The sequence below is a fragment of the Beauveria bassiana genome, assembly GCF_000280675.1.
Source record: "Beauveria bassiana ARSEF 2860 unplaced genomic scaffold BBA_S00008, whole genome shotgun sequence".
Lineage (NCBI taxonomy): Eukaryota > Fungi > Ascomycota > Sordariomycetes > Hypocreales > Cordycipitaceae > Beauveria > Beauveria bassiana.
This window is the reverse complement of record NW_007930843.1, coordinates 641,524-668,628: the sequence shown is the minus strand read 5'-3', so window position 1 is coordinate 668,628 and position 27,105 is coordinate 641,524. Positions and strand designations below refer to the sequence as shown.

Here is a 27,105-nt window from a genome sequence, read left to right as displayed (position 1 = left end):
ACAATGAGATCAAAGAAGCACTGGGCCAGATTGGTATCGGCTACATTTAATACAAATATCAAGCATTCATTTTACGTCACGATTGATGCTACGCAAGTTTATTCGCCAGCACGTAGATGCAATGTTGACAGGTATAGGCAGAGACATGTATTATTAAATTATGATTTGAAGCCGGAAATGCGGCTGAATCTCGAGCAACAGCATGTCAATGCGATGGTCATCAATAGCTCGTCATAACATCATGGTCAACATGGCTTGTTCGTATTACCACCAACACCGTCACCGTCAAGTTCGCTTCCTTAGCGCCCTTTTTTCCGTTGTGGCAGAGGCCGGATCGCCAGCAGCAGGCTGCTCCATCATTCGACTCATGAGCTGGGCTTTGCGCTTCTGCGCATCCGGATCGACATATTCTAGTTGCGTCGCAGGCGGCGGCCTTTCCTGCTCAAATTCGTGTTCCATATCGCCTCCAATGGCTGACGCTGACCGTAGCGACGCGGGCGCCGGCCCGCTTCCACTACTGGCATTCGATACGTTGCTGATTGCCCGGCCAAGAATTTGGCGTTTGCGCGGTCGGTGGCTCGAAGCTGTTCCTGCAGTAGCCAGATCCATGTCCATAGCTGGCTGCGCCTTGGTCGTATCCAGTAGGTTTGTTAGCTCGGAAGCAAGCCGTTGTCTCTCTGCAGCCCGAGCAGCTCGCCGTGCCTCGTTTAGCTCTTCCTGGTTGTTGCCATCGTCGGAGCTGGTGTCGGGTCGGGGCGCTGGCGGGGCAGATGGCGCTCTATTCGCCGGCGGCTTTTCATTCTCGACGTTGCCAACCGGATCTGACTTGTGCCGAGGGAGTTGCGCTCCAAGCGTCTTGGTTGGAGATGGTGATTTGTTCACCGATGCTGATGACAGCTCTGACAGTGGCGTGGCTTGTCGAGGTGGCGCTGGCTGTGAGACTGCTGTGACAAAGTCGGCAGACGTTGTGGATTCCTCATGCCGCGCGCTTCTCGTCTTGCTCGGTGGCTTTTTTGGGGTCTCTCTATCGAATGCTGTTGGGTCCATGCCAGCTCCTCCTGGTGGGCGTGATGTACTGGATTTCGCAACCGTCTTCTGCGCTGCACTTTGTTCGTCCCGAGGGTTCGTGTACTGCCCATTTTTGGGTTTGTAGCGTGTCCTTAGCTGGGGAAAGATAAAGTCCTCATGCGGCACCTTGTATCCAGTATTAATGCATTCCCATAGCCAGTCTGCGGACACAATCGGTACGCCCCATTCCACACCATATCGTAATTTGTCTTTGCGTATAGAGTCAAACGAGCGACATACCAAAAGACTGGTGTCTTTTCGAAATTGCTCCTCAAATTTTGCACCCAATTGCTTTATACTTCGAGCAACCTGGTTGAGCTCAAGTCCGGTAAACGCTGAGCTGCAGATAGTCAAGGAGCTGAACCCAGGAATGGGAAACGAGGGGAACGGCCGTCCCAAGACATGGTCATCGGGGTGAAGAAAGTGCTTGTCTTGCAAGCACCTCTCAATGTAAAACTCCGTGACAATGTGCAGATTGTTATGCTGCGATTGCGGATGGGTATCAGGCTGTGAGTTTTGGGGCACTATCAGAAAGCGCCAGCAAGGGTCTGCTGTTTGCGAAGTGGCGGCCTCTTCAAGGGAGGCCACGATGATACCGTCGAGGGACAGTAATGTTTGCTGTAAGACATCGGCCTGCTGGGAGCGGAAGCCGTGCATGAAGAATATGCAATTAGCAAAGATGCCATCTGGCTGTACCGGAGCTAGCTTTTCTGGCACAGCAGGCCTGTCTCCTCCTTGGCCTTCGTTGAACGAATATTCCTTTGAGTCCGAACGTCCCAGGATATTGTCCCAAAGAGAATTTCTCTGCGAACTCAGTTTCATGCTAGCAGTTTTGCGCAGCTTTCGAACGCCGTCTTCCGTTGTGATCGAATCGGACGATCTAGATCGCTTGCCAAAGGACTTCCTGCGTGGTAATTTTTTTACCCACGCATCGACGCCTTGTTCTTCCGCTGGGAGAAGAGGGTCGAATTTGGCTTCATCGAGGATCATGCCACGCTCAATACTCTGATCAAGCCAGGCCAGTGTCACAGTCCGAACGCCCCAATTTCTAGCTGCCGTAAACTTTTTACCTTCTGGAGCGTTGACAATCAGATGTGTGCACTTTCTAGTTAAGTCTCCGGTGTGTTTAGCACCGTTGGTGGTGATGCGCTCCGCGATCTGATCGCGTTGGTCGCCGAAGCCGGTTAAGCATAACAGTAGGGAGTCTTGTTCCGGGGTCGGTTGCCCTTCAAGAACCGGTTCCCGGCCGCATTTGGCAAGTGGCCGAAGTTTATATTTCTCTTCAAGTTCTCGTAAGTTTATATCGTCGTCGAACCTCCATAGCTGTGCAATCTCGTCGATCCATGCGGCCTCCATGGCCTTTATGTCGGGCCGTTCTCGAGCGACATGGCGGTACTTTGGCGTGTCATAGTCGCCAACGATGAGATGCGTGACATCTTCCGTAAGGTCGTGCCTATGCACGCCTCCGAGCTCGACAACCTTTTGCTCTATTTCACTCTAGAGAACAGTTAGTGCAGGCATTCATGAAGGTGACGTAGGAAGTCATACCCGCTGCTCGGTTGGAATACTGGTGCAGCAAACAATGATGCCACGCAACGGTTTGGTCGGATCTATGGAGTAATCGTCATCGGTAGAGTGGTTCAGAGACATGCTGCGCAGCTGACCAAGCTGATAGTTGGCACCGCTTGAGATCCTCAAGAGTTGACAAAGTCATATGCGACCACGCGAGCTGGTGGACGCGTTTTGGACAAGCGCCCCCACAACGGAATTTCAACTAGGAGGGCCCCCACAGGAGTCTCTGTTGACAGCATTTCGAATCAAAGAAAAGCCATCAGGTAAGTATGGGAAAGGAGATACTTCACGTTCCGATATACAATGCTCACCGAAATATGAGTGCAAATTTGTAAAAAGGGTTGCCGATAGCCGAGGCCGGTCATGTCACCAAGCTTCAGGCCCAGTGACTGCCCACCCAGGCAGACTATTGACGATGAGTACATATTCTAGACAATACCTACACATCTATGTCAGATTCCTCATGATTGATCAAATCAGATGACGACCCGATATTTGACGCAGACAGTCAAAATCGTGCCTGCTCGATTACACAGGCAAGTACTGCCCTCATATTGTTGACGTGACAAGGTACTCCATTCTCCAAATGATGAAGTGCTACGGCCTACCCCACATGCCCCTCCAACCTCTTCCACCGGTTCGCCTAGATTCAGCCCAAACCACCAACTCATAAAACTTGTGACACCCGTGTCTTTGCTTCCTTCAACGCGGCAAGCTCCCGGGCGGCGTTCTTGTCTGCGCTCGTTATATCTTTGCCCCCGAAGGAATCCGCTGCACAGCCGCTTCCACTCAACTCGTGCCGTACCAACCAGTCTTTCTGTCCTTCCCTCGTGCGCAACAAACGACACGAAGCTACGAGCTCGCGCTGCTGTGGTCCCAACTCACCCGCCCGACTGCGACTATTCGCCGATCCCGAACTGATACACATATCCAGCGCCGGTCTTGCTGTCACCACGATGGCTCCCACTGCTACGCAGCTCCGGAGCATGGTGAGCCAGTTCACGGCCTTCACAGGAACGAGTGAGAAGACCGCCACCAAAGTATGCTCTAGCCCGAACAAACAGTGATGCTGTCCTTACTTGATACACCTGTCGACCTGAGCCCTCATTTCTAGTCCTGATCGCCCGGTCGCAAGCGCTGCTGATGCTCGTCACCCGAGCCACCGGTCATCTAAACTACCAAGGTGACCGAAGAAGTGTGAAACGATGCTAACTAAAGCCTTTGCAGTTTATCAAAGCCTCCAATTATAGAGTCAACGAAGCCATAGATGAGTAAGTCTTGTTCTTTTACACTGCTGGCCAATCCTCCATTCGCTGGATTTTGCAAGTGCCGGGTCGGTCATCTTATCTTGGCCGACCCATCGTATTACCCCAAGTCACGTCCGACAAACAACACGACAATCTCGATGCAAATCACGTCTGTGCCGCGCCTCTGCCACTACATAGGCCAGTATGTTTGCAGGTGCATGGATCGGGCAGGGACGTTGCAACAGCGCTGGAGCACCGCTGAGCACGCTCGACAACACTGGACCAATGCCAGCGGGCCATTGGTGGAGTGTTACCAGACATCTATCCAAGTACGGCCGAGCACCGCCCGACGGGTTGAAACAGGTCCGAAATGCCACGACACTTGCGTGATGCCGGCCCGGCTTTTCTGCTGGTCCGGCTTTTTGTCCATCACTACATCAATATCCCGCTCTTCTGAACACCTTACATACTCCCAATGCCAACACCTCCACTGGCCAGCACCGCCTCTCCACCCCGGTTCCAAACCTACCCGAACAATCGAGACAGCGCTTTGCCAGCTGTAGTTTGGCAGAATGCGGTTAAAAGGAGTGCGACATCAAATCCACTGCAAATTCCAGTCACTGCTGCCGTCCGGACGTAAATGGGATCCCGGCAGCTCCGATGACCTCGCACCTCATAAGGACTCACGGTACATGCGCCTCGTACACCGGTCGTGACGTACTGGCATCTTAAATTGCATCCGAGTGGACGCAGGATCACGCATATTTGCTCGGTAGCTGGCACTGAGCACCTACTTACGTTCGAAACAGGTACTTCCGTAGCCAGGGTCTCGCGAACCAGGCCCCCGGTCTCGATTCCGAATTGGATTCCTTATTCGACAGTTTACGAGGTAAGTAGCCCCGGCTGAATGGTGGCTGCATTCTGCTCACAGCTGTTAGATGACAGTAATGATACCAAGGATCGCCTCGAACTTACTTCTACTATGAATTATCTTACCACCGATCTCAAGGTCAACATAGAAAATGCCGAACTCTTTGTGGTTTTGGAATTGCTACAGGCCCCCAGTATCGGCGAGATTACGCGCAAGGGCTATGTCGAAGGATGGAAGGACAGCGAGTAAGTCTCATCACATTTGGTTCCTCTTCTGTGCTGACATTTAAAGCGTCAATGCCTCTCAAAAGGACCACGCCAAGTATGTCCGCAAACTCGTCAAGACATTGCCAACAGATGTTGCTCTATTCAAAAGGGTGTACAAGCACACCTTTGTCGCGGGCCGTGAGAAGGATCAAAAATCTCTGAGTCTCGAGAACGCGCTCGTCTACTGGGACATGCTGTTTGCTCCTCCTGGAATGCAATGGAAGAGTGAGCACCGCGACTGGCTACCGCTCTGGAAGGAATATCTGAATGAGAAGTGGCACCACTCCGTGAATAGGGACATGTGGAACATGACGCTCGAGTTTGCATTCAAAAGCATGGAGGACGACTCTCTGTCCTTCTGGGACGAGAACGGCGCCTGGCCGGGCGCCATTGACGATTTCGTTGCGTGGTGCAAGGCCAAGGGCATGAGCAAGTCTGAGCAAATGGAGGTTGATGACGCATAGAAACCGCTCTTTCTGCTCCGAAACCAGAACTTACCACCAGTGGTAGCCAAACAGCCGCGCCGTAGAAAGCGGTCCAGGCGCTGAGCTGAACCGACTCGTGTCAGCAACAGTTGTAGCCAAATAGGCGGCTGAAAATGATGCGCTCCCAGTCAAGAAGACCAACGATGATTACATGGCGGTCAGCATGAAGAGCAGTGTGGTGAGAATCAATAGGGAGAGCGCAAACAAGCATGATACGTACGTATTTTACATAAAACAGCGGCACGAACGATTTGGCATTACACGGACTTGGAAGCTGCACTCTCACTGAGGCTGCTGTCCTAAAAGGCAATTAGGACAACGAGCTTATGACTAGATAGTTGGAACTATAATGCCAGAGTTCTCAAACTAAACAGCTAGGCCAATTCACAGGGTCATAAAAAACAGTGCTGCAAGTGAATATCAAATAACGGTTATAGAATGCTGCTATCCGTAGATTCCCAATGTATGGTGTATTGTACAATGGGTGCCAGAGTATGGATCCATAGCCATACCTGCTCAGCCCCCGAGGGTTTAAATTTATATTGTACACGTCCAGGTTCGTACCGTCGAGGTCGTTGTCCAACGACGTCTGGATGCTGCGTGACGCGCGCGCCGAAGACGGCTATTTTTCACCGCCTGTTGCACGAATGGAGCACAAGTCATCCGCGAATGACTTTGTTCCCTTTTCAATCATATCATGCATTTATGCCCACCACGTAGTCGCCTACGCCTCGCCGCCCTCTGCCCGCCAGTTGGGAGCCCCGAAGCGCGACAGGGTCTCGAGCTTGCCGTCGCCGAGCTTAACGTGGGCGGCGCGGATCATGCGTGGCTCGAGGCGCATAAAGTCGCGTACCTCGTTGTGAAGCTTGGCGGAGGCGTCGTAGCGCACGACAAAGTAGTGGCCGTGGTGGTGCTTCATCTGGCGCACCGACACGGGCTTCGGTAGAGAGAAGACGCCCCAGTTGGCGAGACCACGGATAACGCCGCCGTTGCGCAGTATGGTGGAACCGACCGTCTTGGCAATTCTGGAGAAAAAAAAATCTCGGGTTAGTTTTCTAATTCGGAAGACGGAATTGTCGGCTGCGGGATCGAGGGCCGTGGTTATCGGATTCGATGAACGTACTCTTTGACATCGGTCACATTGCCGGGTCGTACCTAAAGTCAATTGGTCAGGACCGAGAAAGTGACTAGGAAGTCGAGCAGGTACTCACTACTGCTATTAATTCGTAGAGCATTTTGGCGACCGTGTGTGCTGGATCAGTCGCTGCATGTATGTAGATGGAAAGGTAGGAGGCTTGGGACCAGAAAAATAGTTGGGCGTAGAGTTACCCCGTAGATTAGCCGGCGCAACCACAGCACGCGACATCTTGACGTGCATAATGAACTGGAAATGTGACGATTCATTGGAGAGGTATTTAATTTTTGAAACAATTAAGTTGTCTTATATCGAGGCGATGCAAACAGGAAACCCGAATGCAGTTGGCGTTGACATCCGCCTTTTCCCGTCATAATGCGTGACTATCCTACAACGCCATGCATTTAATGTACAATGCGAGTAATTTACAGCTGCTCTTTTGACAGTGCTTGCCAGACTCGCCAGGGCAGTCTCCAGCCCGCAGGCTTTACGGCAAATGGATCGAAATTGGCCTGTTCTAGCCTTTCCAGGAAGTACGTGGCCGGCGCCGCTTCCAGCAGCACACGGAATCCACGATGCAGGTCCCTCGCTCTGTCACTCTCCCCCTCTGCCTCGTACACGTGCGCGCCCTCCCCCTCGTGTTCAAATTCGTGGCCTGCGTCCTCGCCGGCTCGCAGCCGCTTCAGCATTTCTTGCGCCGTGATGAGGTGGTCGTTGGCGCGCGTGGCGACTTTGAATACGGCATCTTGTAGTCCTGGTGCATCGGGCCCCTGGCGAAAGACTTCCTCCTCCTTGACACCTTCCTCGGCCATGATGTCGAGCGGCAGCAGCAGCGAGGGGTCCCGCGTGGGCGGGACGTCGCCGCTTGGCGTCTTGATGGGCGCGGGGGGCGCAGCTAGGAGCGGTACGCCGCGCAGGACGGCGACGATGCCGCAGGCTTTGCCAATGTGGCTGGCTAAATGGTCCACGTCCATGGACCGCAGGCCCAAACTCGCCAGTGTCGCATACATCATGGTAGAGTAGGTGTTTTCGGCATAGTCTTCTAGTGTGGCGAGGCTCGTAAACGGTCGGTTATCCATGTGCTTCTCGCGTGTGCGGATGAGGCGTGAAATCCAGAATTTGAGCGACTTCTTGCTCGAGGCATCGGCAAATTGGTCCATGAACAGCAGCGCCTGGTGCAGCAATATGCAGATGGGCTCGCGCGGCGGCTGTCCGGCAAAGGTCTTGTCGATGGACTCTTGCCAAAACTTTATGCGCATCAGGCCAATGGTTGGGTTGGACACAATGTCGGGGAGGCGGACGAGCTCGAGGTTGAGCGCACGTAGGGCCGTGTACATGTCCTGCGCCGGTTGCGCGAATCGCCGAATGAGGTGTGCATCGTAGTCGCCTTTTCTGTTTCGTATATATCAGCGATGAAGTGCCACCAATTGAGTGCATGAGGCAGCAACGCGTGGCCTACTCTAATTCTGTTGCGCAGTACTTGCGGGCACCGGCAATGTCAGCTTTTGTAATGTAGGTCCGGCGCGCGGCCGGGCTGCAAGCAAGGCGCCGTAGGCCGTTATATAGGATGCGTGGTCTATTCATATAGACACACGGGGCTGCGAGACGGGTTTATGGATGTCGTCGTCGCGGATGATGCTGGCCAATCGTCAACATGGCATTTCCAAGAAATTGAGATGCGCCACCGGAGCTCAAAATATTTTGTTAGCGATCCGAGTTAGGTAGCTTTGCCCCGCTAAAGTGTCGCCACAAGCCACTATAACGCGGTTACCTAAAAGCGCCGCCAAGTCGCGCCAGGCACTTTACCCGTCGCGTCTCCCAGCGAAGATTCGGTTCTACGAAACTTGCTATTCACATCTTGAGGTGCAGAGCCCAATGTGCTCGACGACGCCATGGACTTTGCCAACTCACAGGAACCCCCGAACAAGAAGCGGCGGTTCTTTGCTGACGCGGATGAGCTTTCAGACCCGGTATCAAGTCCGAACGCCAATTCAAGAGTCAAGACAGAAAACGGCAGCGACGCCACACGCTCCGACAATGCCATCTTGTCGGATGCCAGTCATGCAACCGCCAGCTCGTCTGGCGAAGGTGCCGTTTCCTTTGATATTGATACGTTCGAAGCCTTTGTTGGTGAGAAGGTGACGAAGGACATTGTCGCCATCCTCCGTGAACAGAGCAATAACAGCATGGAACATGCGGTCAACATGTACTTGGATGGCGCGTACAAAAAGTTTCTGAAGCCATTGACTATCAAGAGCTCGCCGATACGAACGCCGAATGCAACTGAACCGAGCAGAACGCCGGCACCGGCGCCGCGCTGTATGCCGACTGCACGCTACATTGGCGCCTTTGGTGTCGAAGGCTGGGCGACCCGCAGCGGTGCAAACATCCTGAAGCACGGCGACACTGTCAAGATAGAACGACAGAAGATTCGACCTCCTGCACCCCCGAAAACCAAGGCAAAGCTCGGCGTACCGGTAACTCCAGTGCGAAACAATACGGCTGCATCGCGACGAATCGACGTGATTGTGCGCTTCACGAACGATAGTGGTATGGAGATTGGTCGGCTCGCGAAAGATACGGCAAATTGGGTCTCGACACTTATCGATCAAAAAATCTGCAAGTTTGACGGAAGCGTTGTTTATGCGCCTGATAGGTTACGGACAAACGACACGATATTTCTTCAACTCAAATGCTCCCTGCTCAACTCCGCCTTCTACAACCGCAGCTTCCAGCTTGCCGATGATCGTCCTCAGGCGTTTTTTGAACAAGCCGAAACCACTGACGAAAAGAATTTGCGTCTGCGGCAGGTCGCACTTGTCAAACTATTTCAGGAAATTGGTCTGCAGCCGACTGTTGCCAACGCGGCCGCCAACGACGGTCGCCAAGGCCTGTTAAAAGCGGCAGAGATGGACGAGGAAAAGCAAGCGGACCAGAAAAGGCTTGGTGCTATCAAGGACTCAGACTCGCCGGCTTCAGACGATGCTGAAGAGGGTAAAGAGCTGGAGCAAGATCAGCTTGACGCACTATACAAAAAAGCGCAGTCGTTCGATTTTAGTACGCCGGAACAAGATCCAGCTGATACTTTTGCCATGACACTGCGCCCCTATCAGAAGCAATCCCTGCATTGGATGATAGCCAAAGAAAAGGATGCGCGAAGCAATAGAGAGCCATCTATGCACCCGCTTTGGGAAGAATACGTCTGGCCTGTCAAAGATCATGATGACAAGGCCTTGCCCGTGGTTAGCGACGTCACGAGGTTTTATGTTAACCCATATTCTGGTGACTTGTCACTTGAATTTCCTGTACAGGAGCAACACTGCCTGGGTGGTATCCTCGCCGACGAAATGGGTCTCGGCAAAACAATCCAAATGCTCAGTCTTGTGCACTCCCACAAGTCAGAGTTTGCTCGCCAAGCTCGTGCTGCTAATGGCGGCATCGCAACGGTGAATCAGCTTCAGCGTCTTGGTTCTTCTTCTTCGACCATGGTTGACGCCCCGTGCACCACCCTGGTTGTGGCTCCAATGTCCTTGTTGTCACAGTGGCAGAGTGAAGCTGAAAAGGCTTCAAAAGAAGGCACCATGAAGATAGAACTCTATTATGGAAATGAAAAAACGAATAATCTGCAAGCGCTTTGCAGCGGCTCTAACGCATCAATGGCACCGGACGTGGTCATCACGAGCTACGGAGTCATTCTTTCCGAATTCAGCGCTATTACGGCAAAGAACGGCGACAAGTCCTTCCATAATGGTATATTTTCTCTCAACTTCTTCCGCATCATACTAGACGAAGCGCACCACATCAAGAACCGGTCGTCAAAAACAGCCAGGGCGTGTTATGAGATTTCTGCAACGCATCGTTGGGTGCTGACTGGCACTCCCATTGTGAATAAGTTGGAGGACTTGTTCAGTCTAGTACGGTTCCTCGGTGTCGAACCATGGAACAATTTTTCATTTTGGAAAACGTTCATCACTGTGCCGTTTGAGTCTGGCGATTTCGTTCGGGCGCTTAACGTCGTGCAGACGGTGCTGGAGCCGCTGGTGATGCGCCGCACGAAAGATATGAAGACGCCAGACGGGCAACCATTGGTACCGCTGCCGCCTAAACAGGTTGATTTGGTAGAGGTTGAGCTCTCCAAGACAGAGAGAGACGTCTACGACTACATTTATAACCGAGCGAAACGAACATTCAACCAAAATGTGGAAGCTGGAACTGTGATGAAGGCTTTCACGACCATTTTTGCCCAAATTCTACGCCTGCGGCAATCCTGCTGCCATCCGATTCTTGTGCGAAACAAAGACATTGTGGCGGACGAGGAAGAAGCTGGCGCAGCAGCAGATGCCAACACTGGGTTTGCCGACGATATGGATTTGGAAAATTTGATCCAGCACTTTACCGCCGACATAGAGGAGGCTTCCAAAGACAATCAAGCATATGGCGTCAATGCACTGAGCGAGATCCGCGACGAGTCGGAGAAGGAATGCCCTTTTTGCTTTGAACAGCCCATGAACGACCAGACAGTGACGGGCTGCTGGCACTCTGCGTGCAAAAAGTGCCTCGTGGAGTTTATGAAGCACGAGACTGACCGCGGCGTGGTTCCGAAGTGCTTCAGCTGCCGCGCGCCGCTCAACTTCCGGGACCTCTTTGAAGTTGTCAGACACGATGACGAAATAGACCTGTCTACGGGCAAGCCACGCATCAGTCTCCAGCGCCTCGGTATGTCGTCTTCCTCATCCAAGGTGGCTGCTCTCATCAGCCAACTACGCGCCGTGCGCAAAGACTGCCCAAATATGAAATCAGTCGTCTTTTCTCAGTTTACCTCGTTTCTGAGTCTGATTGAGCCGGCCCTCACACGCGCCAACATTAAATTCCTGCGTCTCGATGGCAGCATGGCGCAGAAAGCACGCGCTGCCGTCCTCAACCAGTTTACCGACAAGCCAGGCTTCATGGTGCTGCTCATCAGCCTACGGGCGGGCGGCGTCGGGCTCAACCTGACGAGCGCAGGACGCGTCTTCATGATGGACCCTTGGTGGAGCTTTGCGGTGGAAGCGCAAGCCATTGATCGCGTGCACCGCCTGGGGCAGGAGGACGAGGTGCAGGTCAAGCGCTTTATTGTAAAGGAGAGCGTAGAGGAGCGAATGCTAAAGATTCAGGAACGCAAAAAGTTTATTGCGACGTCGCTGGGCATGATGAGCGATGAGGAGAAGAGAGTGCAGCGCATCGAGGACATGAAAGAACTGCTTAGCTAAAAAAAAAAAAAAAAAAAGGCTGCAGGGATATTTGCGTTTGCATGGGAGAGGCGTCCTGGCATTTTGCGGCGTATTTGTTTGGTAGTCATGACGGAGTTAAGACGATAATCTATATCGAATACATGATACGATGGCACATTTGCTACCAGTTCCCGTTGCGCGTGAGCCAATTGGCATACGTCGTCGCACGATTCCCAATAACTAACTAGAGTTGAAACTTGTTGCAGAAATTCTTCTATTATTTCTATTTCTGTTGCATCTATTTCTTTAAATTTTCTATCCCTCTCTCTAGCCATTTACAGGACAACCTCGGTAGTGGCCGCCTTTTCGCGGTCATCGCCAAAAATGTTGACATTCCAGCTCGGGTTATACGTGTAGGGAATGTTGAAGCGGTGCTTGTCGTCCTTGCCAATCTTGTTGAGGCGATCAATGTCCTCCTGATCGAGGTCGACTTCCTGGAAATTCTCGCGGATGCGCGCGGGCGTGACCGACTTGGGGATGACGGTGTGGCCGCCGACCTGGGCCCAGGCGAGCAGGACGTGGGCCGGGGTGACGGTGCGGCCCTTGGCGGCGGTGAGGCGCTCGGCGACGGCCTTGACCTCGTCGTGGGCAATGAGAAGCGGCGCGCCAATGGTGTTGTTGCCAAAGGCGGAGTAGGCGGTCAAAACAATGTGCTTGTCGGCGCAGTATTTGACGAGGGCTTCGTCGAGGAGGCGCGGGTGGCGCTCGACTTGGTTGACGGCGGGAGTGACGCCGGTGGCCTTGATGACGGTCTCGAGCTGAAAAGGGGGAGGTTGTTAGCAAATGGAGCGGGTATTTGCGTATTGCGCGGGGGGGTGAAGAAGAAGAGGAGGAGGAAGAGGAAGAGGAGGAGGAGGAGGAGGAGGAGGAGGAGGAGGAGGAAAGAGGCCATACGTGTTTAATGGTAAAGTTGGAGACACCGACGGCGCGGGTCTTGCTCTTGGGAAGCTCGGTCACGGCTACAATCTGTCAGCACAATGTTACAAGAGAGCGGATGATTGGTTTAGTGTTTGTTACCCTTCCAGGTCTGAGTGATGGAGGTTTTCTTGTCCAGCTGAACGGCGCCGCTGGCGTCCTTGGGGAAGAGCCCGGAGCCGTGGGCAAAAGCGACGGGCCAGTGAATGAGGTAGAGCTAGGGACCTCGTCAGCATCTTTTTGAGTTCCAATTCGCCCCCTCGCGCGTCCCAATTGGAACCCGCAGCAATCACAAAATTTTGGAAAACATACATCGAGATAGTCGAGGCCGAGCTCCTGCAGTGTGTCATCGAGGGCAGCGGCCACGTTTTCGGGCTGGTGGCTGTCATTCCACAGCTTGGAGGTGATGAAGATGTCCTCGCGCTTGAGGCCGGGGACGTCGGCCAGCGCGCGCTTGATGCCCTCGCCGACTTCGCGCTGGTTGCCGTAGACCTTGGCCAGGTCGAGGTGGCGGTAGCCGGCCTTGAGGGCCTCGTAGACGCCGGCGCCGACTTCGCCGGGGGCGGCCTGCCAGGTGCCGTAGCCGAGGCCGGGGATTTTGGCGCCGGTGTTGAGGGTGACGGTGCGGCCGGAAGACATTGTTATTCGAGGGTGGGGAGGAGTTGAAAGTGGTTGTCGGAGAGTTGGCGAGATGGAAGAGAATTAAGATATTTCAGAGAGAACAAAAGAACGGGCAAGCAGTGAAGAAAAAGGGAATCGCGAGGCTTTTTAAACTTGTTTCAACCACCTGATTGTTTGGTAGCTCTATGGTGGGGGAGGGGCAAGGAATGACGACACGGGGCTACCATTGCACAATGTATAGGCCAATTGCGTAGGCCAATTGCATAGGCCAATTGCATAGGCCAAATGCAAAGTAGTTTCCCCCTTTGGTGGTAACTGAGAGGGTCTTGTCTCCAGTTTATGGACGGTTCTGATTGCTGCATTAATAATGGCCGGACGGGGTTTGATCCGCATTGCATTCTATCTTGTTCTGCTGTCTGAGAAGCCGAATTTCCGCTAGCAGACGGTTAGTGTCTTATTATTGGTGCGGGTAGGGTAGGGTATTTAGCCATTCGTCAGGGTTCTTGTGCGCCACATAGTGTGAGTTGAGGATTTATACGTCGCGTATTTGCAGTGCTGTTGCCCACGCTAGAGCAACATGTAATAGTTGACTATACTTGTCCAGCGGAGATCAACACAAAGTAGTTGCGCCGTCTCTTTCGCTGTCCTTCCATGTAAGAAACAAAATTCATCTGTTAGTCTAAGATTAGGAATTTCAACAACCAGTCTTGGATGTAAAGCGTCATTACATTCTCAGCCATACTATGACTATTGAATCTCGATGCATAACTTGGAAATAGAGCACATCGACAAGCACCCCCGCCCGTGAGTTCTCTGTTCCACAATGGTATCGTGGGGGTGACGAACACACCTTGGCAGAGAAGGAACTGAGAATATCCACAATCCCACTCAACTGCCCAAATCAACTCAATTCTTAACGCCGAAAAAGGGCTCTACCACAGGCGGATTTTAGCCGTTTTGAGTCACACCGAGCGTTGCGCTCACGCAGAATGGCAATTTGGCAAGGCGCGGCCTTCTCTCCATCGTTGTTGGGACGATTTAGCTTGATCAGCTTTGTCGATCCGAGACGCGAGTCAGTAGCGTAGGCCGCCTCGGGTCGGAGAAGCCCAAAGCATGGCGTGCTGTCAACGTGTCTTGCACAATGTGGATCGCGGCGAAGAGATTGGGCCTTTTTCACATTAAATGAGCGGGTTGATGATGATGATGATGATGATGAAGAATGCGGGCGTACTCATCGCTTCATCACACGTTGCATACGAGAAACTCGATTTATGCGGCGCCCGCCAAGTTCACAGCAGTGAAAGTCGAGAAAAAACTTGGTTGTATTCCCCCGAAAGGATCATGCCCGCCGAGGCGTCCTGACAGACTCCTCTCTGGCGGTAACGTTCAAATTCAAAACTGTTGAAAAACCCAAATTGTCGCGCCCGCTTCTTCCGAATAATCAAAAGCATGGAAAGCGGTAATAAAAGAGGCTCCCCAGAGAGCCAAATTCCGAACAAAGCGTATACTACACGAAGCAGAGAAAATTCTTGTACACAAGAAGCGAAAAGACTAAAGCTTTGGCATGAATCAAGCTCGCTGTCGCAAAAGTCCATCATTCGTCGTCATTCATGAAAATGGCCATTGTGAGCCGTGTGTCCGTTCCTCCCTTTGCATATATCATCAAATCCAGTTTCACGCCGCTTCCGGCGCAAACAAGTTTTAGGCCGGTGCCTCTCCGGCGGCGGGAGCACCTGCGGCCGGTGCCTCTGGCGCTGGCTCTGCCTCGCCGTCATGGTCCGACGCGGCCTTGCTGCTCTTTGAGCTCTTTGTGCTCTTGCTGCTGCTCGAGCGGCGCCGCTTACGGCCGCCCCCCGAGCACCGGACCGCGTCGCGATACACCCAGAGAAACGCAAACACGCCGGCGAGAAACACGGCGAGCACCACGCCGACAATGACGCCGATGCTCGTGTTTGTGTTTTGGAGAGGGTCGTCTGAGAATTGTCGTTTATCGAGTCCCGCGGCGACGACGACGATGCCGCCGCCGCCGCCGACAGCCTCGACCGCCCGCGGCGACGACTCGTCCGCCTCGCTCAAGCCGCGCGGGATATACATGCACTTCCGCGCTTTTTTTACACCTTGTCCCTAGCCGTTGAGTGAGAAAGAAGGTGATGTGCTCGAGAGCGGGCGACGGCAAGCGGCGGGACTGTCTTGCCTCTCTGCGCGGGTTGAGGTTTGGCGTGGAAAAAGAAGGGAGGTGGAATGCAAGTTATCCAGACCGGATACTAAAAAGGGAAATTTATGCAAGGTAAAGCACAATCGTCCATGGCCAGGCTTTTGCTTTTGCCTTTTCCCCCCGGCAAGAACGGTAAGGGGGGGGGGCGAGTTGGGCCTCGCCCACTGTCGGACGGCGCGGACATTATATCTACCCAACGAAACCCTTGACCCCGGGCATCATTTTCGCGGAGGTGTAAAGAGCGTGCATCACAGTGCCCCCGGCACGTTGGGAACGTGGCGGGGGGGAGCAAAGAAAAGTGCGGCAGCCCGCATGAGCGAATGGCTGGGGGTCCCCGTTCGAACAGGTAGGTGGTGGTGCGTGCTACAAAAGCTGGTCTAGACGAGCACACGAATTCGGTGGCCATTGCATATGCAGTGATTAGTTTGAGTTGAAAGGGCGACAAAGCTGGCATGTAGAATGCTGCGTGTCATGATCCCACGACATGCTAACTAGTGATGAGGTGACTTTTTGCATATGACTGAAGCCGGGCCTCGCTCGAGGCACAAGTTTGTGTAGCTTTTCATCAAGATTATGGGGCTATAAAGCTCCCTATCAAGGTCACACATGGATTTTCTTTTTTCTTTTTTTTTTTCTTTGATGCCATTTATTATACTGTTGTGGCGCCATTTCACCCAGTCATTCACTGTCTTGTGCTTTCCAACTCACTTACATCTGCTCGCCACAAGTTGTAGGCAGCATGTGATCCTGCCACGAGCGAACCTTGGGGGGTTAACTAGATGCCCGAGCGATTTCGGCCTCAGCAAATTCTGCCGGCAGTTTTTTCTTCTTTTTTTTCCTTTTCTTGTCCAATGCGGAAAGCGCCCAGAATCAGTCCCTCGGGAGCTGGGAAACGGGGTACGCGAGGGATGGCCCGTTTGCGGGGGCATCGGGCTGCATGCAGGCAGGACAAGGACAACTCAGCAACGCCCGACGACTAAACGACGCCCAACCGGCCGACTTTTCCGTACGAGCTAAAAGATGCTGCAGTAGCCGCGGTAGATGCGTACAGAAACTGTCAAACAAATGTAGAGGACTTGGAAAGTCTTCAAAAGGCGCTCTCTCATGATCAATCTCAGAGTGTGTACATCATGCTTTCGTGCGCATGTACACAGTCGCTTGCGGCGTACATGGTACAAGAAGTGGCAACGACACCGACATTTTGCTGTCTCTCTTGATGGTCAAGAATCTGTCAGTGTGGGCTATAAATCCACTCTAACGTCAATTTGTTTCAAGTATCATCGGATGTTTTCTCCAAAAAAGTGTACAATTGCCAATTCGGAGGGCGGTTCAGGGTACTTGTACCATGGTGCCCTGCCATCGCATGCCAAGTAAAAGAGGTGGGACTTTGGTGTAATTCTTTATCGTATACCAAAAGCAAAAAAAAGAAAAAAAAAGAAAAAAAAAGTAAGAAAGCGAGCTCGGCAGATTTCAAAGACACCTTATACTTTACGGAGTGCTTCCGCAGTTCACAGTGGCAGCCGATGTGCTGCGGTCCGTGTGTACGCACTGCCGATCAGGTCCGGAGCGCTTCCCACACGGATGCAACAACTACATACCAAAGGAGCAAACAGAGGAGATAAAACATGCTCACTCCCCCTCAGTCACACCGTCGGGAAACCGTCGGCCAACGTCCTTGCATACAGACGCAGCACGAGTACCGCCCCGCGCCCATGCAACCGTTCAGGCAGCAACTACTTGCCACCACACCGTGCCACAGGTTCCCGCCTCGACTTGACGCTGCAAGTTCATGCTTGTCACTGATTGGTAACCAGTAAGGTATAATCTCCGGCGGTCCTATCGACGTGTGTATGGGATGCAGGTGGCTTGCTGGCAGGGGGTGGGGGGGGTGCGATTGCCAGCTGTGCTCGAACTGGGTAGCAAAAAAGACCATCTTGTTGCAACATCACCAAGCAATAACCATCTTCGTATCAAATACTCCAATTATTGGGAAACCTCCTTTACTCGGCAAGATGCTCCCAAAGAAGAAGACGTACATGATTGCTCAGTGCTTCAGCGATTTCAAGACAATCATGTTCGGCCAAAGTGGCTGAAGCGTTTGTGGTATTGTGCAAAGTCCCTATGGGCTATCCGGGCCGAACACGGCAGAGAAGGTCCTAACTGCATCCAGACAGCTAGTTGTAAAGGTTAGTTTCATAAGAAATGAATTCGAAGAATTGAATACATGATGAATTAAATCTCCTTGTACGAGGCCAATCAGCAGCACCGCATCCTGCAGATCATATCCACCTGCAAAAGGTCCCTCCGCCTCTATTTACTTCGATCAGGCGACTTTTCTCGAGGGCCATTTACTGACCCTTGCACAGCATTGAAAGTCGAGCTTGTCGACCAGCTTTTTTGCGCTACCCTGTTCATTGAGTAAGACTTGACAAACCGATCGCCATGGAAATACTACCCACCATCATCGCCGCCGCCGCGACCAGCGCATGTCGCTTCCCCCTCATCGCCCAGAGCGCCCTTGGCCAGCGCTTCTGCCCCCGCGCCGTCATCCTCGACGAGGTGCGGGACCTGGCGCGGCGACTTTCGCCCACCTCGCAGGTCCTCTTGCCCAGCGACCAGGGCTTCTTCCAGGCTTCGCAACGATGGAGCGCCTTTGGCGAGCCGAGGCCCGGCATCGTCGTCATTCCCGGCGTGGCGTCGGACGTTGCGGCAACGGTGGGCGGCTTCCCAGGATGAACAAAAACAATTTTTGTCACAGAAAGAACATTTTTTGACTGGATCAAACCGACTCTCAGGTTCAATACGCAAACGAGCACGGCAAGCCGTTTTTGGCCATTGGCGGCCAGCATGGCGCGACCAGCACGCTCGGTAAGCTCCGGGGCGGCATCGGAATCGCAATGAGCACCCTTGACAGCGTCGAGCTGTCCGCAGACGGCCAGACGGCCAAGGTGGGCGGCGGCGCTCTCTCCAAGACGGTCATTGACGCCCTGTGGGAAGCCGGCAAGCAGACGGGTACGACGGCCCCCTCCCACCACTCCGGGCGTGCTAACAGCTGGGGGGGTCCCCTACCGTAGTCACCGGCACCTGCGAGTGCGTCAGCCTGGTCGGGCCCGGCCTGGGCGGCGGTCACGGCTGGCTGCAGGGCCGCCACGGGCTCATCGCCGACCAGTTCGTCTCCATGGACGTGGTGCTCGCCGACGGCTCCGCGCGCACCGCCGTCGACGCGCACTCGGCCCCGGACCTGTGGTGGGCTCTACGCGGCGCCGGACACAACTTTGCCATTGTCACGTCCGTCACGCTGCGCGTACATGACATTGTGCACCGCGACTGGGCGCGCGTCACCATGATCTTCTCCGGCGACAGGGTCGAGCAGGTCTTTCAGACGCTCCACGATACCATCTTTAAGAACGACGCGCAAGACGTCGACGTTGTGGTCTGGTCGTACTTTTTGCGAATCCCCGAGCTCGACGCTGAAAATCCCGTCGTCGTCGTTTACCTCTTGCAGGAAGGCGTGCAGGCCGTCGACGCCCGCCACGCGGCCGCGCTCCGGGCGCTCGGCCCCCTGAGCGTCGAGGACCGGCCGGGCACGTACCGCGACCTCGCGGCGTGGACCATGATTTCAGCCGCCGACGCGCCGTGCCAGAAGCTCGGTGCCGCCAACCTGCGCTTCCCGCTGTACCTCGAGGCATACGACGTCGGCGCGGTGCAGCGCGTCTACGACCAGTTTGCCGCGGCGCTGCGCGAGACGCCCGCCTTTGCGCAGTCCATGTTTCTGTGGGAAAACTACCCCGTGCAGGGCTTGCGCGCGCGCGCTGCAGCAGCAGAGGACAGCGCGTTTGCGTTTCGCGGCGACAGCATCCTCGTGGCGCCGCTCATCAACTTTCCGCCAGGCGACGAGGACGCGGCGCGCAAGGCGGTGGTGCTGGGCGAGGCGCTGCGAGACACGCTGCATAATGCGTCGCGGCGCGAGACGCGGCACACGTATGTGAATTATGCGTTTCGCGATGCAAAGGAGGAAATGTACGGCGCCGAGGCGTGGCGTCGCGAGAAGCTGGCGCGGCTCAAGGAAAAGTATGACCCGCATGGGCGCTTCAACTTTTATAATCCCGTTGTTTGAGTTGTACGTTATGAATGACTTGCATGAATATACGACATATGTATCAATAAAGTATGACTGAGAAGCGTATCTAATGTGTTGAAGAATAGATCATGACCAACTATTCTTGCTTGTGCTCTCAACGGAAATCACCTTCACAAGCTTCTGGGGCAGCATTTTGTTCTCCCACCTAAACGGCCGGTGAAGTTGCCACATGCCGAACAATTGGTGGAATCATGACCAAAACCGCGCCTACTGATAGCATTGCCGCAGAGGCAAGATAAGGCATACCAACCCAAACCCCTCCCCAGTCCATGCCCACCTTGAACATTTGCGCCATCAGAGGCCCAGCCACCATCTCGCTAATCGTCATGAACAGGCTGAGCACCGTCATGACTAGCGCAATATGTGTCTCGTCGATGAGCTCCGTCACAAGACCGCGCAGCGCAGCCTGTAAGCCGATGCCACATTCTGCAAACATCATGGCGCCAATGAAGAGCTGTACTGTCTGCGCCAATCCCATTGCAAGTGAGCCGACGACACTAATCACGGCACTCACCCGCACGATCCACCAGTCCTTGACGAGGGGCGCCATGCCAATCCTTAACAGGAACTGGCTCAGTGCGGGCAGCGCAAGGGCTGTAAGGGTGAGGCTAGTGGCTTGCTTTACCCCGATGAGGAGACCGGCCTGGGAACAAATACCAAGGTTAGCCGTCGAAGCAGTGCAAAACCTAGGCAGCTATGCAGTGTGGTTGCTCACCTTGGACCAAGACCACTCGAATCTCTTGGCCACATACTGTAGCAGCATGATGACTACACTCTTGCCTACAGTGATGAATATTGTGCTAGATATGAGCAGTCCAACTGTGGGGTTTCCAGCAAACAGCGTGCGGTTGATGAGAGACAGATGCTGCCATGTAGAGCGAACATAGGACCGGGAAATCCAGCGTGGACTATGGTTATCGATGCGAGAATTCGTCTCGGCAATCTTGCAAGCTGTCTCTGCCCGTCGAACAACTGCAGCGGGTCTGGTCTCTGGAACGAACGCAGCAATTGGTATGGCCAGAGTCATCAACGCAAACCCAAAGATGAGAGTGAACCAGGCACCCATTTCATTCATCATGAAATAGGTCAAGGGACTCGCCACAAGGCTACAGGCAGTTACTGTTGTGGCCATCCACAAAAAGGCGGTAGACCTGCGGGTTAGTTAGTGAAGGCATGCAACCGTGTTCGGCTTCGCGTAGAGGCGTGTGGGAGGGCCGTCGGGAAAAGCGTAAAGTATGTATGTATAAAGATGGCAGTACCTGTATGCTTTTGTCGAAATATCTGCGATGACGGTATAGGACATGGCAGAGAGTGTCAACATGCCGCCACCAATGAGCATGAGTATCGGCGCGAGCCACCTCAATCTGAGAGAAAACGTTTCCGGATACCGGCCTAAGACGCGCTGAGTAAAATGCGCCATCAACTGTGACCGGAGCGGGTTTATTCTGGTACTCACAAATGACAATGGTCAAGAGCGTGGAAAGAACAACGCCAACGCTAGTCAGCAGGATGACTGCTCTGCGTCCGTACTTGTCAGCGGCCAGGCCAAAAGGCACGCCGACGACAAGACTCGGGATGAGGCCAAAGGTGAGCTCCCAGCCGCTAATCAGGGCCAGCTCGGCCTGGACCTGACTATCCTTGCAGCGCGGATCGGACGCTGGATCTGGGACTTGGCCAAAGATGTTTCTGCAAATAATGGCCTCGCTTATTTCATTCAACGGGGTGTCAGTCATGCCGTTTCCAACCATGATGCACAATAACAGAAGCAAACATGGAAATAAAAGCCTGAGCCTCTGCGCCGTCGTTCGGTCGTCGTCATCGTCGGTCACCTCTTCCGTTGGTGCAATTTGGTCTGTGCGCTCCAGCCGTTCATGTAAGAGGGGCTCGCTCTCGGCATGAGCTGCATCGATCGAGGGCATTTTCGGGCGTGAACAAGAGGCGTCTTTTGCCGGTTCTCTGGACTATACCAGGGCGGTTTGTTTTGTGCGAGAGCAGTGCTACTACTGTACGGCAAAGGTGTCTTCGACAAAACGGCGAGCCTTGAACAAAGCATTTTTGGCTACCTACTCCGTACTTAATATAACATCACAACCCTTGCAACCTTGGTACAGGCCGGGGAAGGCTACGCCAAGCCATTTTGGGCTAGCGCCAGGTGGCAGCGGAGCTATTGAACCGAAGTGCACAAACGACCCCTGCATTACGGGTACACGGCGCGATAGGACCACTTTTATCCATTTGGCACCCTTCCTGTTGCCAGAAGAAATAACTATTCAGCACGCATCGTTTCAACTTTTACAGACCAGTTAGCCAAGTTGAAATATATTCCTGTTGTTCACGCAAAAGACTCCAAGAACTTGATTGATTACAGCTCCATGATGAATTTCGGTCCGTTTCCTGGCTTTGCCTTCATCTCTGCCTCGTCCATAAATTCCGACATTTCCACCCGCAGCTTGGGCGGCTCCTTGATGCCCCCGTCCAACGCCCGCTCAAAAAGCACCAACCCAAACTCGGACTCTTCATTCGCCACCATTACATTGCCTCGTCCCGCATCCAAGACGCAAAACATACGCGGAAGTAGGCCACATGTCGGCACATCCTGCACGAATTCGAGACGGGGATGCGCGCCGTCAGTGTGGACGCGTAGGTGGGCGATGCTGTCGGAAGCCCGTCCTGTGAGGCGGTTGGTCACGTAGAGGTGCTTGTTGTCCCGGAGCAGATCCAGGTGGCCCGCCCGTGCTGTGGCGACTGACGGGCCCCCAGAACCAAAGGAGCACGTCTCTGATACTCGTGTGAACTCGAGTGTGGAGTCTGTGTAGTGCAGCGCGTATACGACGACGGCATTGACGAGCTCGCAGAGCAGAATGTAATGCGTCGCGGGCGAGGCACCGACTGGATAAAACGCACCATGGCGGGGACCACTACCGGGCGGCTCAACAGTGACGCGACTCGATATTGTAAAAGCATCGTCCTTGGAGTCGACGACGAGAATCTCATCCGTGCCGAGGTCTGGCACAACGTAGAAGCGTCCTGTCGGATCCAGAAGCACCTGATGCGGGTGTGGCGCATCCTGAATATGCGCTACAGGACCAGGCTTTTCATCGGAAACGATGGCTTTTTCCAACGTCACCCCGTCAGAGACATCCCAGACGTCGACGGCGCCGCCCGCAAACGCAGCGCCCAGCAAACGCTGCTTGTCCTGGGAAAAGGCAAGGTACACTGCGCCTGGGCACGCGGTATCGACCGTCAATTTTTGCGAAAAGGGTGTGTCGGAAGAAGGGTCCAAATGAAAGCGGTGGAAATTATGGCTGTCTTCGTCGACAATGTACACGAGGGAGCGGGCGCGGTCCACGGCGAGCCATGAGGGGCAGCCGGGAATGGCGAGATCGTGGATGATGGCGAATTTGTTGGTGACAGCGTCGTAGGTGGCCAGGTACACGTGGCCAGGGCGGGCTATAAGCAGCATTGCCATCATGTCCAGTTATACTAGTTTTACCCTATGTATCTGATGAAAGAAGAGATTGAAATGTCTGTTTCGATCACGACGTGGGCAATCACCGAGATGGTGGGGTATGGTGGGGGATTGCCCGCGGGGGTCAGCGAAATGTAACTTTCAGAAGTTGAAATGCTTATAACAATTCCCGTCTTGAATCACTTATTCAAATTACCCGGCATACGCCTATTACCACGAAATGGATACCGCCTTACCCTCGTACTGACACTCATCCGGCTCCCTCAGCAGATTCTCATACACCCAGCGCCCAACATCCTCCCTCGCCACAAAGTACCCTATCTCCTTCTTCTCGACGCCCTTGACCAGATCCTCCACCCCGACCCGGATCCTCGTCTCCGGCCTCGCCCCATCCCTTAAAAAGCTCGGCCTCACCAGCACCACCCGCTCGCCGCTCGCCGCCATCCTCTCCTCCATGACCTCCTTGTCCGCGTGCGGCGCGCCCAGCAGCCACTTGTACAGCGGCAGCATCCCCAGCGGCACGTCGCGTCCAAACTTTGAGATGCCCGTCGTGCTCACCGCCGTGTACAGCGGGCGTCCCGTGCGGCCGCCGCTCTCGCGGAGGCTCGTCAGCGCGGCGAGCACGCACGCGGCGGCCTTTTTGCAAACGTCCGGGTCGGAGAGCGTGCGCGTCGCGAGGTCCAGCTGCGCGCCCACGGACACGTGAATGGCGTCGACTAGGCGGGTAGGGTCCGAGGGGTGGACGAGACATGAGGCTACAGAGGAAGCGTCATGTGCGTTGCCGGTGAGGATGGTGAGGTTGGGGGGAGGAGAGGGAAAGTGGGCGGATAGCTTGGACGGCACGCGGCAGAGGGCGATGCAGGTGTGGCCGGCAGCGAGGGCGTGCTGCAGAGCGGCGAGACCGCAGCCGCTAGAGGGGCCGATAAAGGCGATTGCGTGAGGCATTTGTGTAAGTCGCTCGGTTTGATGTGTATAGACGGATATAGTGCTTAATTCTAGAGAGTAGCCGTTGCTGTGTTGCTGTATTTGTGTAGTGTCGCTGAGGATGACGATCATCTCAGCTGAAGCCAATTGTTGCGCAGGCGCCTTAATTTATACTTCCATCATCAAGCATTTTTGACTTTACGACCCTAATAGTTATCTTGAGGAATTGACGATCCTGTGGCAGCGATGCGCAGCCGCTTCCTAAGGCCGCTGGCCCTCTTCGGTGGCCTTCTTCTCCGCAGCAACGAATAGCAATGCGACAGCTCTCCGCAGGCGGACAACCCAAGATTGCAGTGGTAATGAGTTAATGTTCTTACTGGGCTGGCGCGTTTACCAGGTCCGCAGGCGCAGCTCAAGTCCGCTAGTGCTGACACCTCGCTTCCCGCTAACTAAAGCCGTTTGCAGCGAGGCTCGCGTCGCGAGGCGCGAAGTAGAGCACGAGAGGCCCAGCCTCGTTAATACCTTTCCGCATCTGCAGCCCTGTGCGGAATCGTTACCGACCACTTGTAATTATGATGATTTAATGTGACGTTTGAAGTATAGGAACCTGCATACAGCACCGCCTCAGTACCAGGTTCAGTCACAGGCTCTCAGACTGGCCTGATTGCGTCATGCTTATACCGCCTATTCGACTTGATTTGGAATGAAATGACGACTGTTCAATTCTCGGCTCCTTGCTGAAATTACGTTGTGCTTGTAGGAAGACATGTACCAGACAGCGAGTCAGAATCACAGCAAATCAAGCGAGACGACTTAGGACTACAAGTCTACGTAACCCGCACCACAGTATCTATGTTTAACGCAACACTTGTCAGACTCGATTGGGCGTTGCTCAAGAGCTTTACTATATTGACCTGAAAATGAAGTTCGCCACCATCCTTCTCGCCGGGTCTGCAAGTCCCTGTGCAAACGCAAAAACTCGATGCAAGCTCGCGACAGGCAAACCGCATGCGATTGCTCTACACCTTTCCGAGTCGTCGCTGGTTCCAAACGTCGAAAGCTGCCCCGGCTAGCTACACAAAAATACATCACCCAGTGTTCAAACCCGATTGTGCATTCAAAGCGATTGCCCCTGTCGAGGACTACAAGGCGAAATGCAATGCCCAAGCCCAAAGATACGCCGCCGCCGCCGCCACCGACAGAGCAGCCTGCACCGCCGCCCGCTAATACCGAGAAAAAGCCATGCGATTGCTCGAGGCCTTTTCAAGCCGGTAGCGACAACTTTGAAGGCTGCCCGGCTCCCTTCACGGATACATTACCTAATGGTCTAGTCCGAATCTGAGTGGAAGGCGAAATGCGTAAATTGACGCCAAGCCCGAAGATGCAGCCAAAGCCTAAAGATGAGTTCAAGGCAAGCCCTAAAAAAAGTACTATTTCCTCTTTGAAAAATTGTTAGCGGGTGACTCTTGGTTAATAAATGCAGCAGATGAGTGTCTCTGAAACCAGGGTGACGTGGAGTCAAAAGATGCTTCGTGGGCTATCGCTTTCTCATAGATGCACAGACTTTTACCCGGAGAGCCCTAAGGCAGATACGGTTTTTCCTAGATGTATGGAAATACCGAATAGTCTCTGATTAGGCTACGTGCGAGTATTATAGTCAAGCAATCATCATTATTTCCATCACTTTTAACCCCTCGCAGCCACGAGCCTCCACATCGTGTACGCGCCGTATCCCACCGCCGCGAGCGTCACCCCCCTGCCCAACAAACTAAAGACGATGTTGTTTGTCTCCGCTACCACGAGCGCCATTCTCAACTCCACATTCTGCTTAAACGTTTTCCGGTCATTAATCCTCGGAAATGGCGCCTTCACCATCTTCCCCGTCTTGGGATCCTCAACCACCGGCACCTCGACGCCCAGGTGCTTACACAGCGGCTCCCATCCATCCTGAACCTTCCACTCAATCCGTCTCTCTTCATCCACGACATTGCGACACTCGTCATACTTTTGCTTCATAAACGCAATCGCCTTGTCCTTCTCTGTGACAAGGTCGTAGCCCCCCTCGGCGTGGTTGATCTCGCGCCAAAACGAGGCCCTGCTACGCGTCCCGCCGTTGAACAGATAACAGTACAGCTGCTGCAGCTTGCGCGCCAGACTCACATGGGCGCCGATTGCGGCCACTGTCTCGCACATGCTCTCGTGCCACTTGTCCGGGTCGCGGTTCAGCATGACAACCTTGGCCTCGGGGTATAGTTGCGCCAAGTCCGCCGCGAAGAGCGCCGACGGGTAGTCGATACAGCCCTGACAGTCGCCGAGAAGCCGGTCCCAGTCGAGCTTCGTAAACGTGCCGTCGCCGCGGTACTTTGCGCGGAGGGCGCGCGTCCACTCCTGCATCTCGCGGCCCTCGTAGTCGGTAATAACGTGTATCATGTGGTGTGTGCGGTTCAACTCCAGCATCTGGAGGGCAGCGTGCGTGCCTACGGCATGTGATGTCAGTCAAGGAGGTGAAGCGGACTCCAGAGGGGTACAGCTGTGTGGTATACGTACTCATGGTGCCGGTCCGGGGAAAGCCGCAAACAATCACCTTCATGGGCGTCGTGCGAGGATAGCCCTCTGAGCCATCTATGGGATAATATTCAGGCAGCATCTTCTCTGGTGAGTTGTTAGGTAAAAGTCGGCGGGGGTTGTTGTGGTGTGAAATGCTTCATCAATCAAATCAGTGCCCAACATCGGGAGTGGCAAACGAGGGGCCCATGCCCCTGTCCTTTATAAACCGCTGCAGACGCCCAGGCCACTCCAGTATCGACTTGCAAGCACCCCGGCCTCATGCCTGCGTCCGTCTTTTTTTGATTGTTCAAAACACGATGCCCCGAAGAGCCTCGAGACCCGCGATAGTGTCACCAGTG

General features: G+C 54.0%; 12 protein-coding genes across 12 annotated transcripts; 3 read left to right on the top strand and 9 right to left on the bottom strand.

The window, feature by feature from the left end:
• Positions 1–285: 285 nt before the first annotated feature.
• On the bottom strand, positions 286–2,718 carry BBA_03846 (BRCA1 C Terminus domain-containing protein; the record flags this gene model as incomplete). Its single annotated transcript, XM_008598943.1, has 2 exons — positions 286–2,565; positions 2,617–2,718. The coding sequence occupies 2 exons, from the start codon at positions 2,716–2,718 to the stop codon at positions 286–288; spliced, it is 2,382 nt and encodes a 793-aa protein (XP_008597165.1).
• Positions 2,719–3,596: 878 nt separating this feature from the next.
• On the top strand, positions 3,597–5,488 carry BBA_03845 (defective in cullin neddylation protein; the record flags this gene model as incomplete). The annotated part of the gene is made up of 7 exons (XM_008598942.1): positions 3,597–3,680; positions 3,868–3,911; positions 4,091–4,250; positions 4,505–4,575; positions 4,697–4,776; positions 4,826–5,003; positions 5,050–5,488. The coding sequence occupies 7 exons, from the start codon at positions 3,597–3,599 to the stop codon at positions 5,486–5,488; spliced, it is 1,056 nt and encodes a 351-aa protein (XP_008597164.1).
• A 745-nt stretch (positions 5,489–6,233) lies between these two features.
• BBA_03844 (ribosomal protein S6) lies at positions 6,234–6,744 on the bottom strand (the record flags this gene model as incomplete). Its single annotated transcript, XM_008598941.1, has 3 exons — positions 6,234–6,534; positions 6,633–6,664; positions 6,721–6,744. The coding sequence occupies 3 exons, from the start codon at positions 6,742–6,744 to the stop codon at positions 6,234–6,236; spliced, it is 357 nt and encodes a 118-aa protein (XP_008597163.1).
• Positions 6,745–7,069: 325 nt separating this feature from the next.
• Positions 7,070–8,228, bottom strand: BBA_03843 (squalene/phytoene synthase; the record flags this gene model as incomplete). Its single annotated transcript, XM_008598940.1, has 2 exons — positions 7,070–8,036; positions 8,104–8,228. The coding sequence occupies 2 exons, from the start codon at positions 8,226–8,228 to the stop codon at positions 7,070–7,072; spliced, it is 1,092 nt and encodes a 363-aa protein (XP_008597162.1).
• Positions 8,229–8,536: 308 nt separating this feature from the next.
• Positions 8,537–11,893, top strand: BBA_03842 (SNF2 superfamily RAD5 protein; the record flags this gene model as incomplete). The annotated part of the gene is made up of 1 exon (XM_008598939.1): positions 8,537–11,893. The coding sequence occupies one exon, from the start codon at positions 8,537–8,539 to the stop codon at positions 11,891–11,893; it is 3,357 nt and encodes a 1,118-aa protein (XP_008597161.1).
• A 296-nt stretch (positions 11,894–12,189) lies between these two features.
• Positions 12,190–13,468, bottom strand: BBA_03841 (NADP-dependent glycerol dehydrogenase; the record flags this gene model as incomplete). Its single annotated transcript, XM_008598938.1, has 4 exons — positions 12,190–12,672; positions 12,809–12,873; positions 12,932–13,046; positions 13,142–13,468. 4 exons carry the CDS (start codon positions 13,466–13,468, stop codon positions 12,190–12,192), a joined length of 990 nt encoding a protein of 329 aa, XP_008597160.1.
• Positions 13,469–15,151: 1,683 nt separating this feature from the next.
• On the bottom strand, positions 15,152–15,544 carry BBA_03840 (uncharacterized protein; the record flags this gene model as incomplete). Its single annotated transcript, XM_008598937.1, has 1 exon — positions 15,152–15,544. One exon carries the CDS (start codon positions 15,542–15,544, stop codon positions 15,152–15,154), a length of 393 nt encoding a protein of 130 aa, XP_008597159.1.
• Positions 15,545–18,107: 2,563 nt separating this feature from the next.
• On the top strand, positions 18,108–19,782 carry BBA_03839 (FAD-dependent oxygenase; the record flags this gene model as incomplete). The annotated part of the gene is made up of 3 exons (XM_008598936.1): positions 18,108–18,380; positions 18,461–18,677; positions 18,740–19,782. 3 exons carry the CDS (start codon positions 18,108–18,110, stop codon positions 19,780–19,782), a joined length of 1,533 nt encoding a protein of 510 aa, XP_008597158.1.
• A 169-nt stretch (positions 19,783–19,951) lies between these two features.
• On the bottom strand, positions 19,952–21,554 carry BBA_03838 (MFS transporter; the record flags this gene model as incomplete). Its single annotated transcript, XM_008598935.1, has 4 exons — positions 19,952–20,492; positions 20,559–20,957; positions 21,066–21,198; positions 21,263–21,554. 4 exons carry the CDS (start codon positions 21,552–21,554, stop codon positions 19,952–19,954), a joined length of 1,365 nt encoding a protein of 454 aa, XP_008597157.1.
• A 614-nt stretch (positions 21,555–22,168) lies between these two features.
• BBA_03837 (Lactonase, 7-bladed beta propeller) lies at positions 22,169–23,275 on the bottom strand (the record flags this gene model as incomplete). The annotated part of the gene is made up of 1 exon (XM_008598934.1): positions 22,169–23,275. One exon carries the CDS (start codon positions 23,273–23,275, stop codon positions 22,169–22,171), a length of 1,107 nt encoding a protein of 368 aa, XP_008597156.1.
• Positions 23,276–23,485: 210 nt separating this feature from the next.
• On the bottom strand, positions 23,486–24,220 carry BBA_03836 (fungal specific transcription factor; the record flags this gene model as incomplete). The annotated part of the gene is made up of 1 exon (XM_008598933.1): positions 23,486–24,220. One exon carries the CDS (start codon positions 24,218–24,220, stop codon positions 23,486–23,488), a length of 735 nt encoding a protein of 244 aa, XP_008597155.1.
• Positions 24,221–25,885: 1,665 nt separating this feature from the next.
• BBA_03835 (NAD dependent epimerase/dehydratase) lies at positions 25,886–26,846 on the bottom strand (the record flags this gene model as incomplete). The annotated part of the gene is made up of 2 exons (XM_008598932.1): positions 25,886–26,676; positions 26,747–26,846. The coding sequence occupies 2 exons, from the start codon at positions 26,844–26,846 to the stop codon at positions 25,886–25,888; spliced, it is 891 nt and encodes a 296-aa protein (XP_008597154.1).
• Between the last annotated feature and the right edge of the window lie 259 nt (positions 26,847–27,105).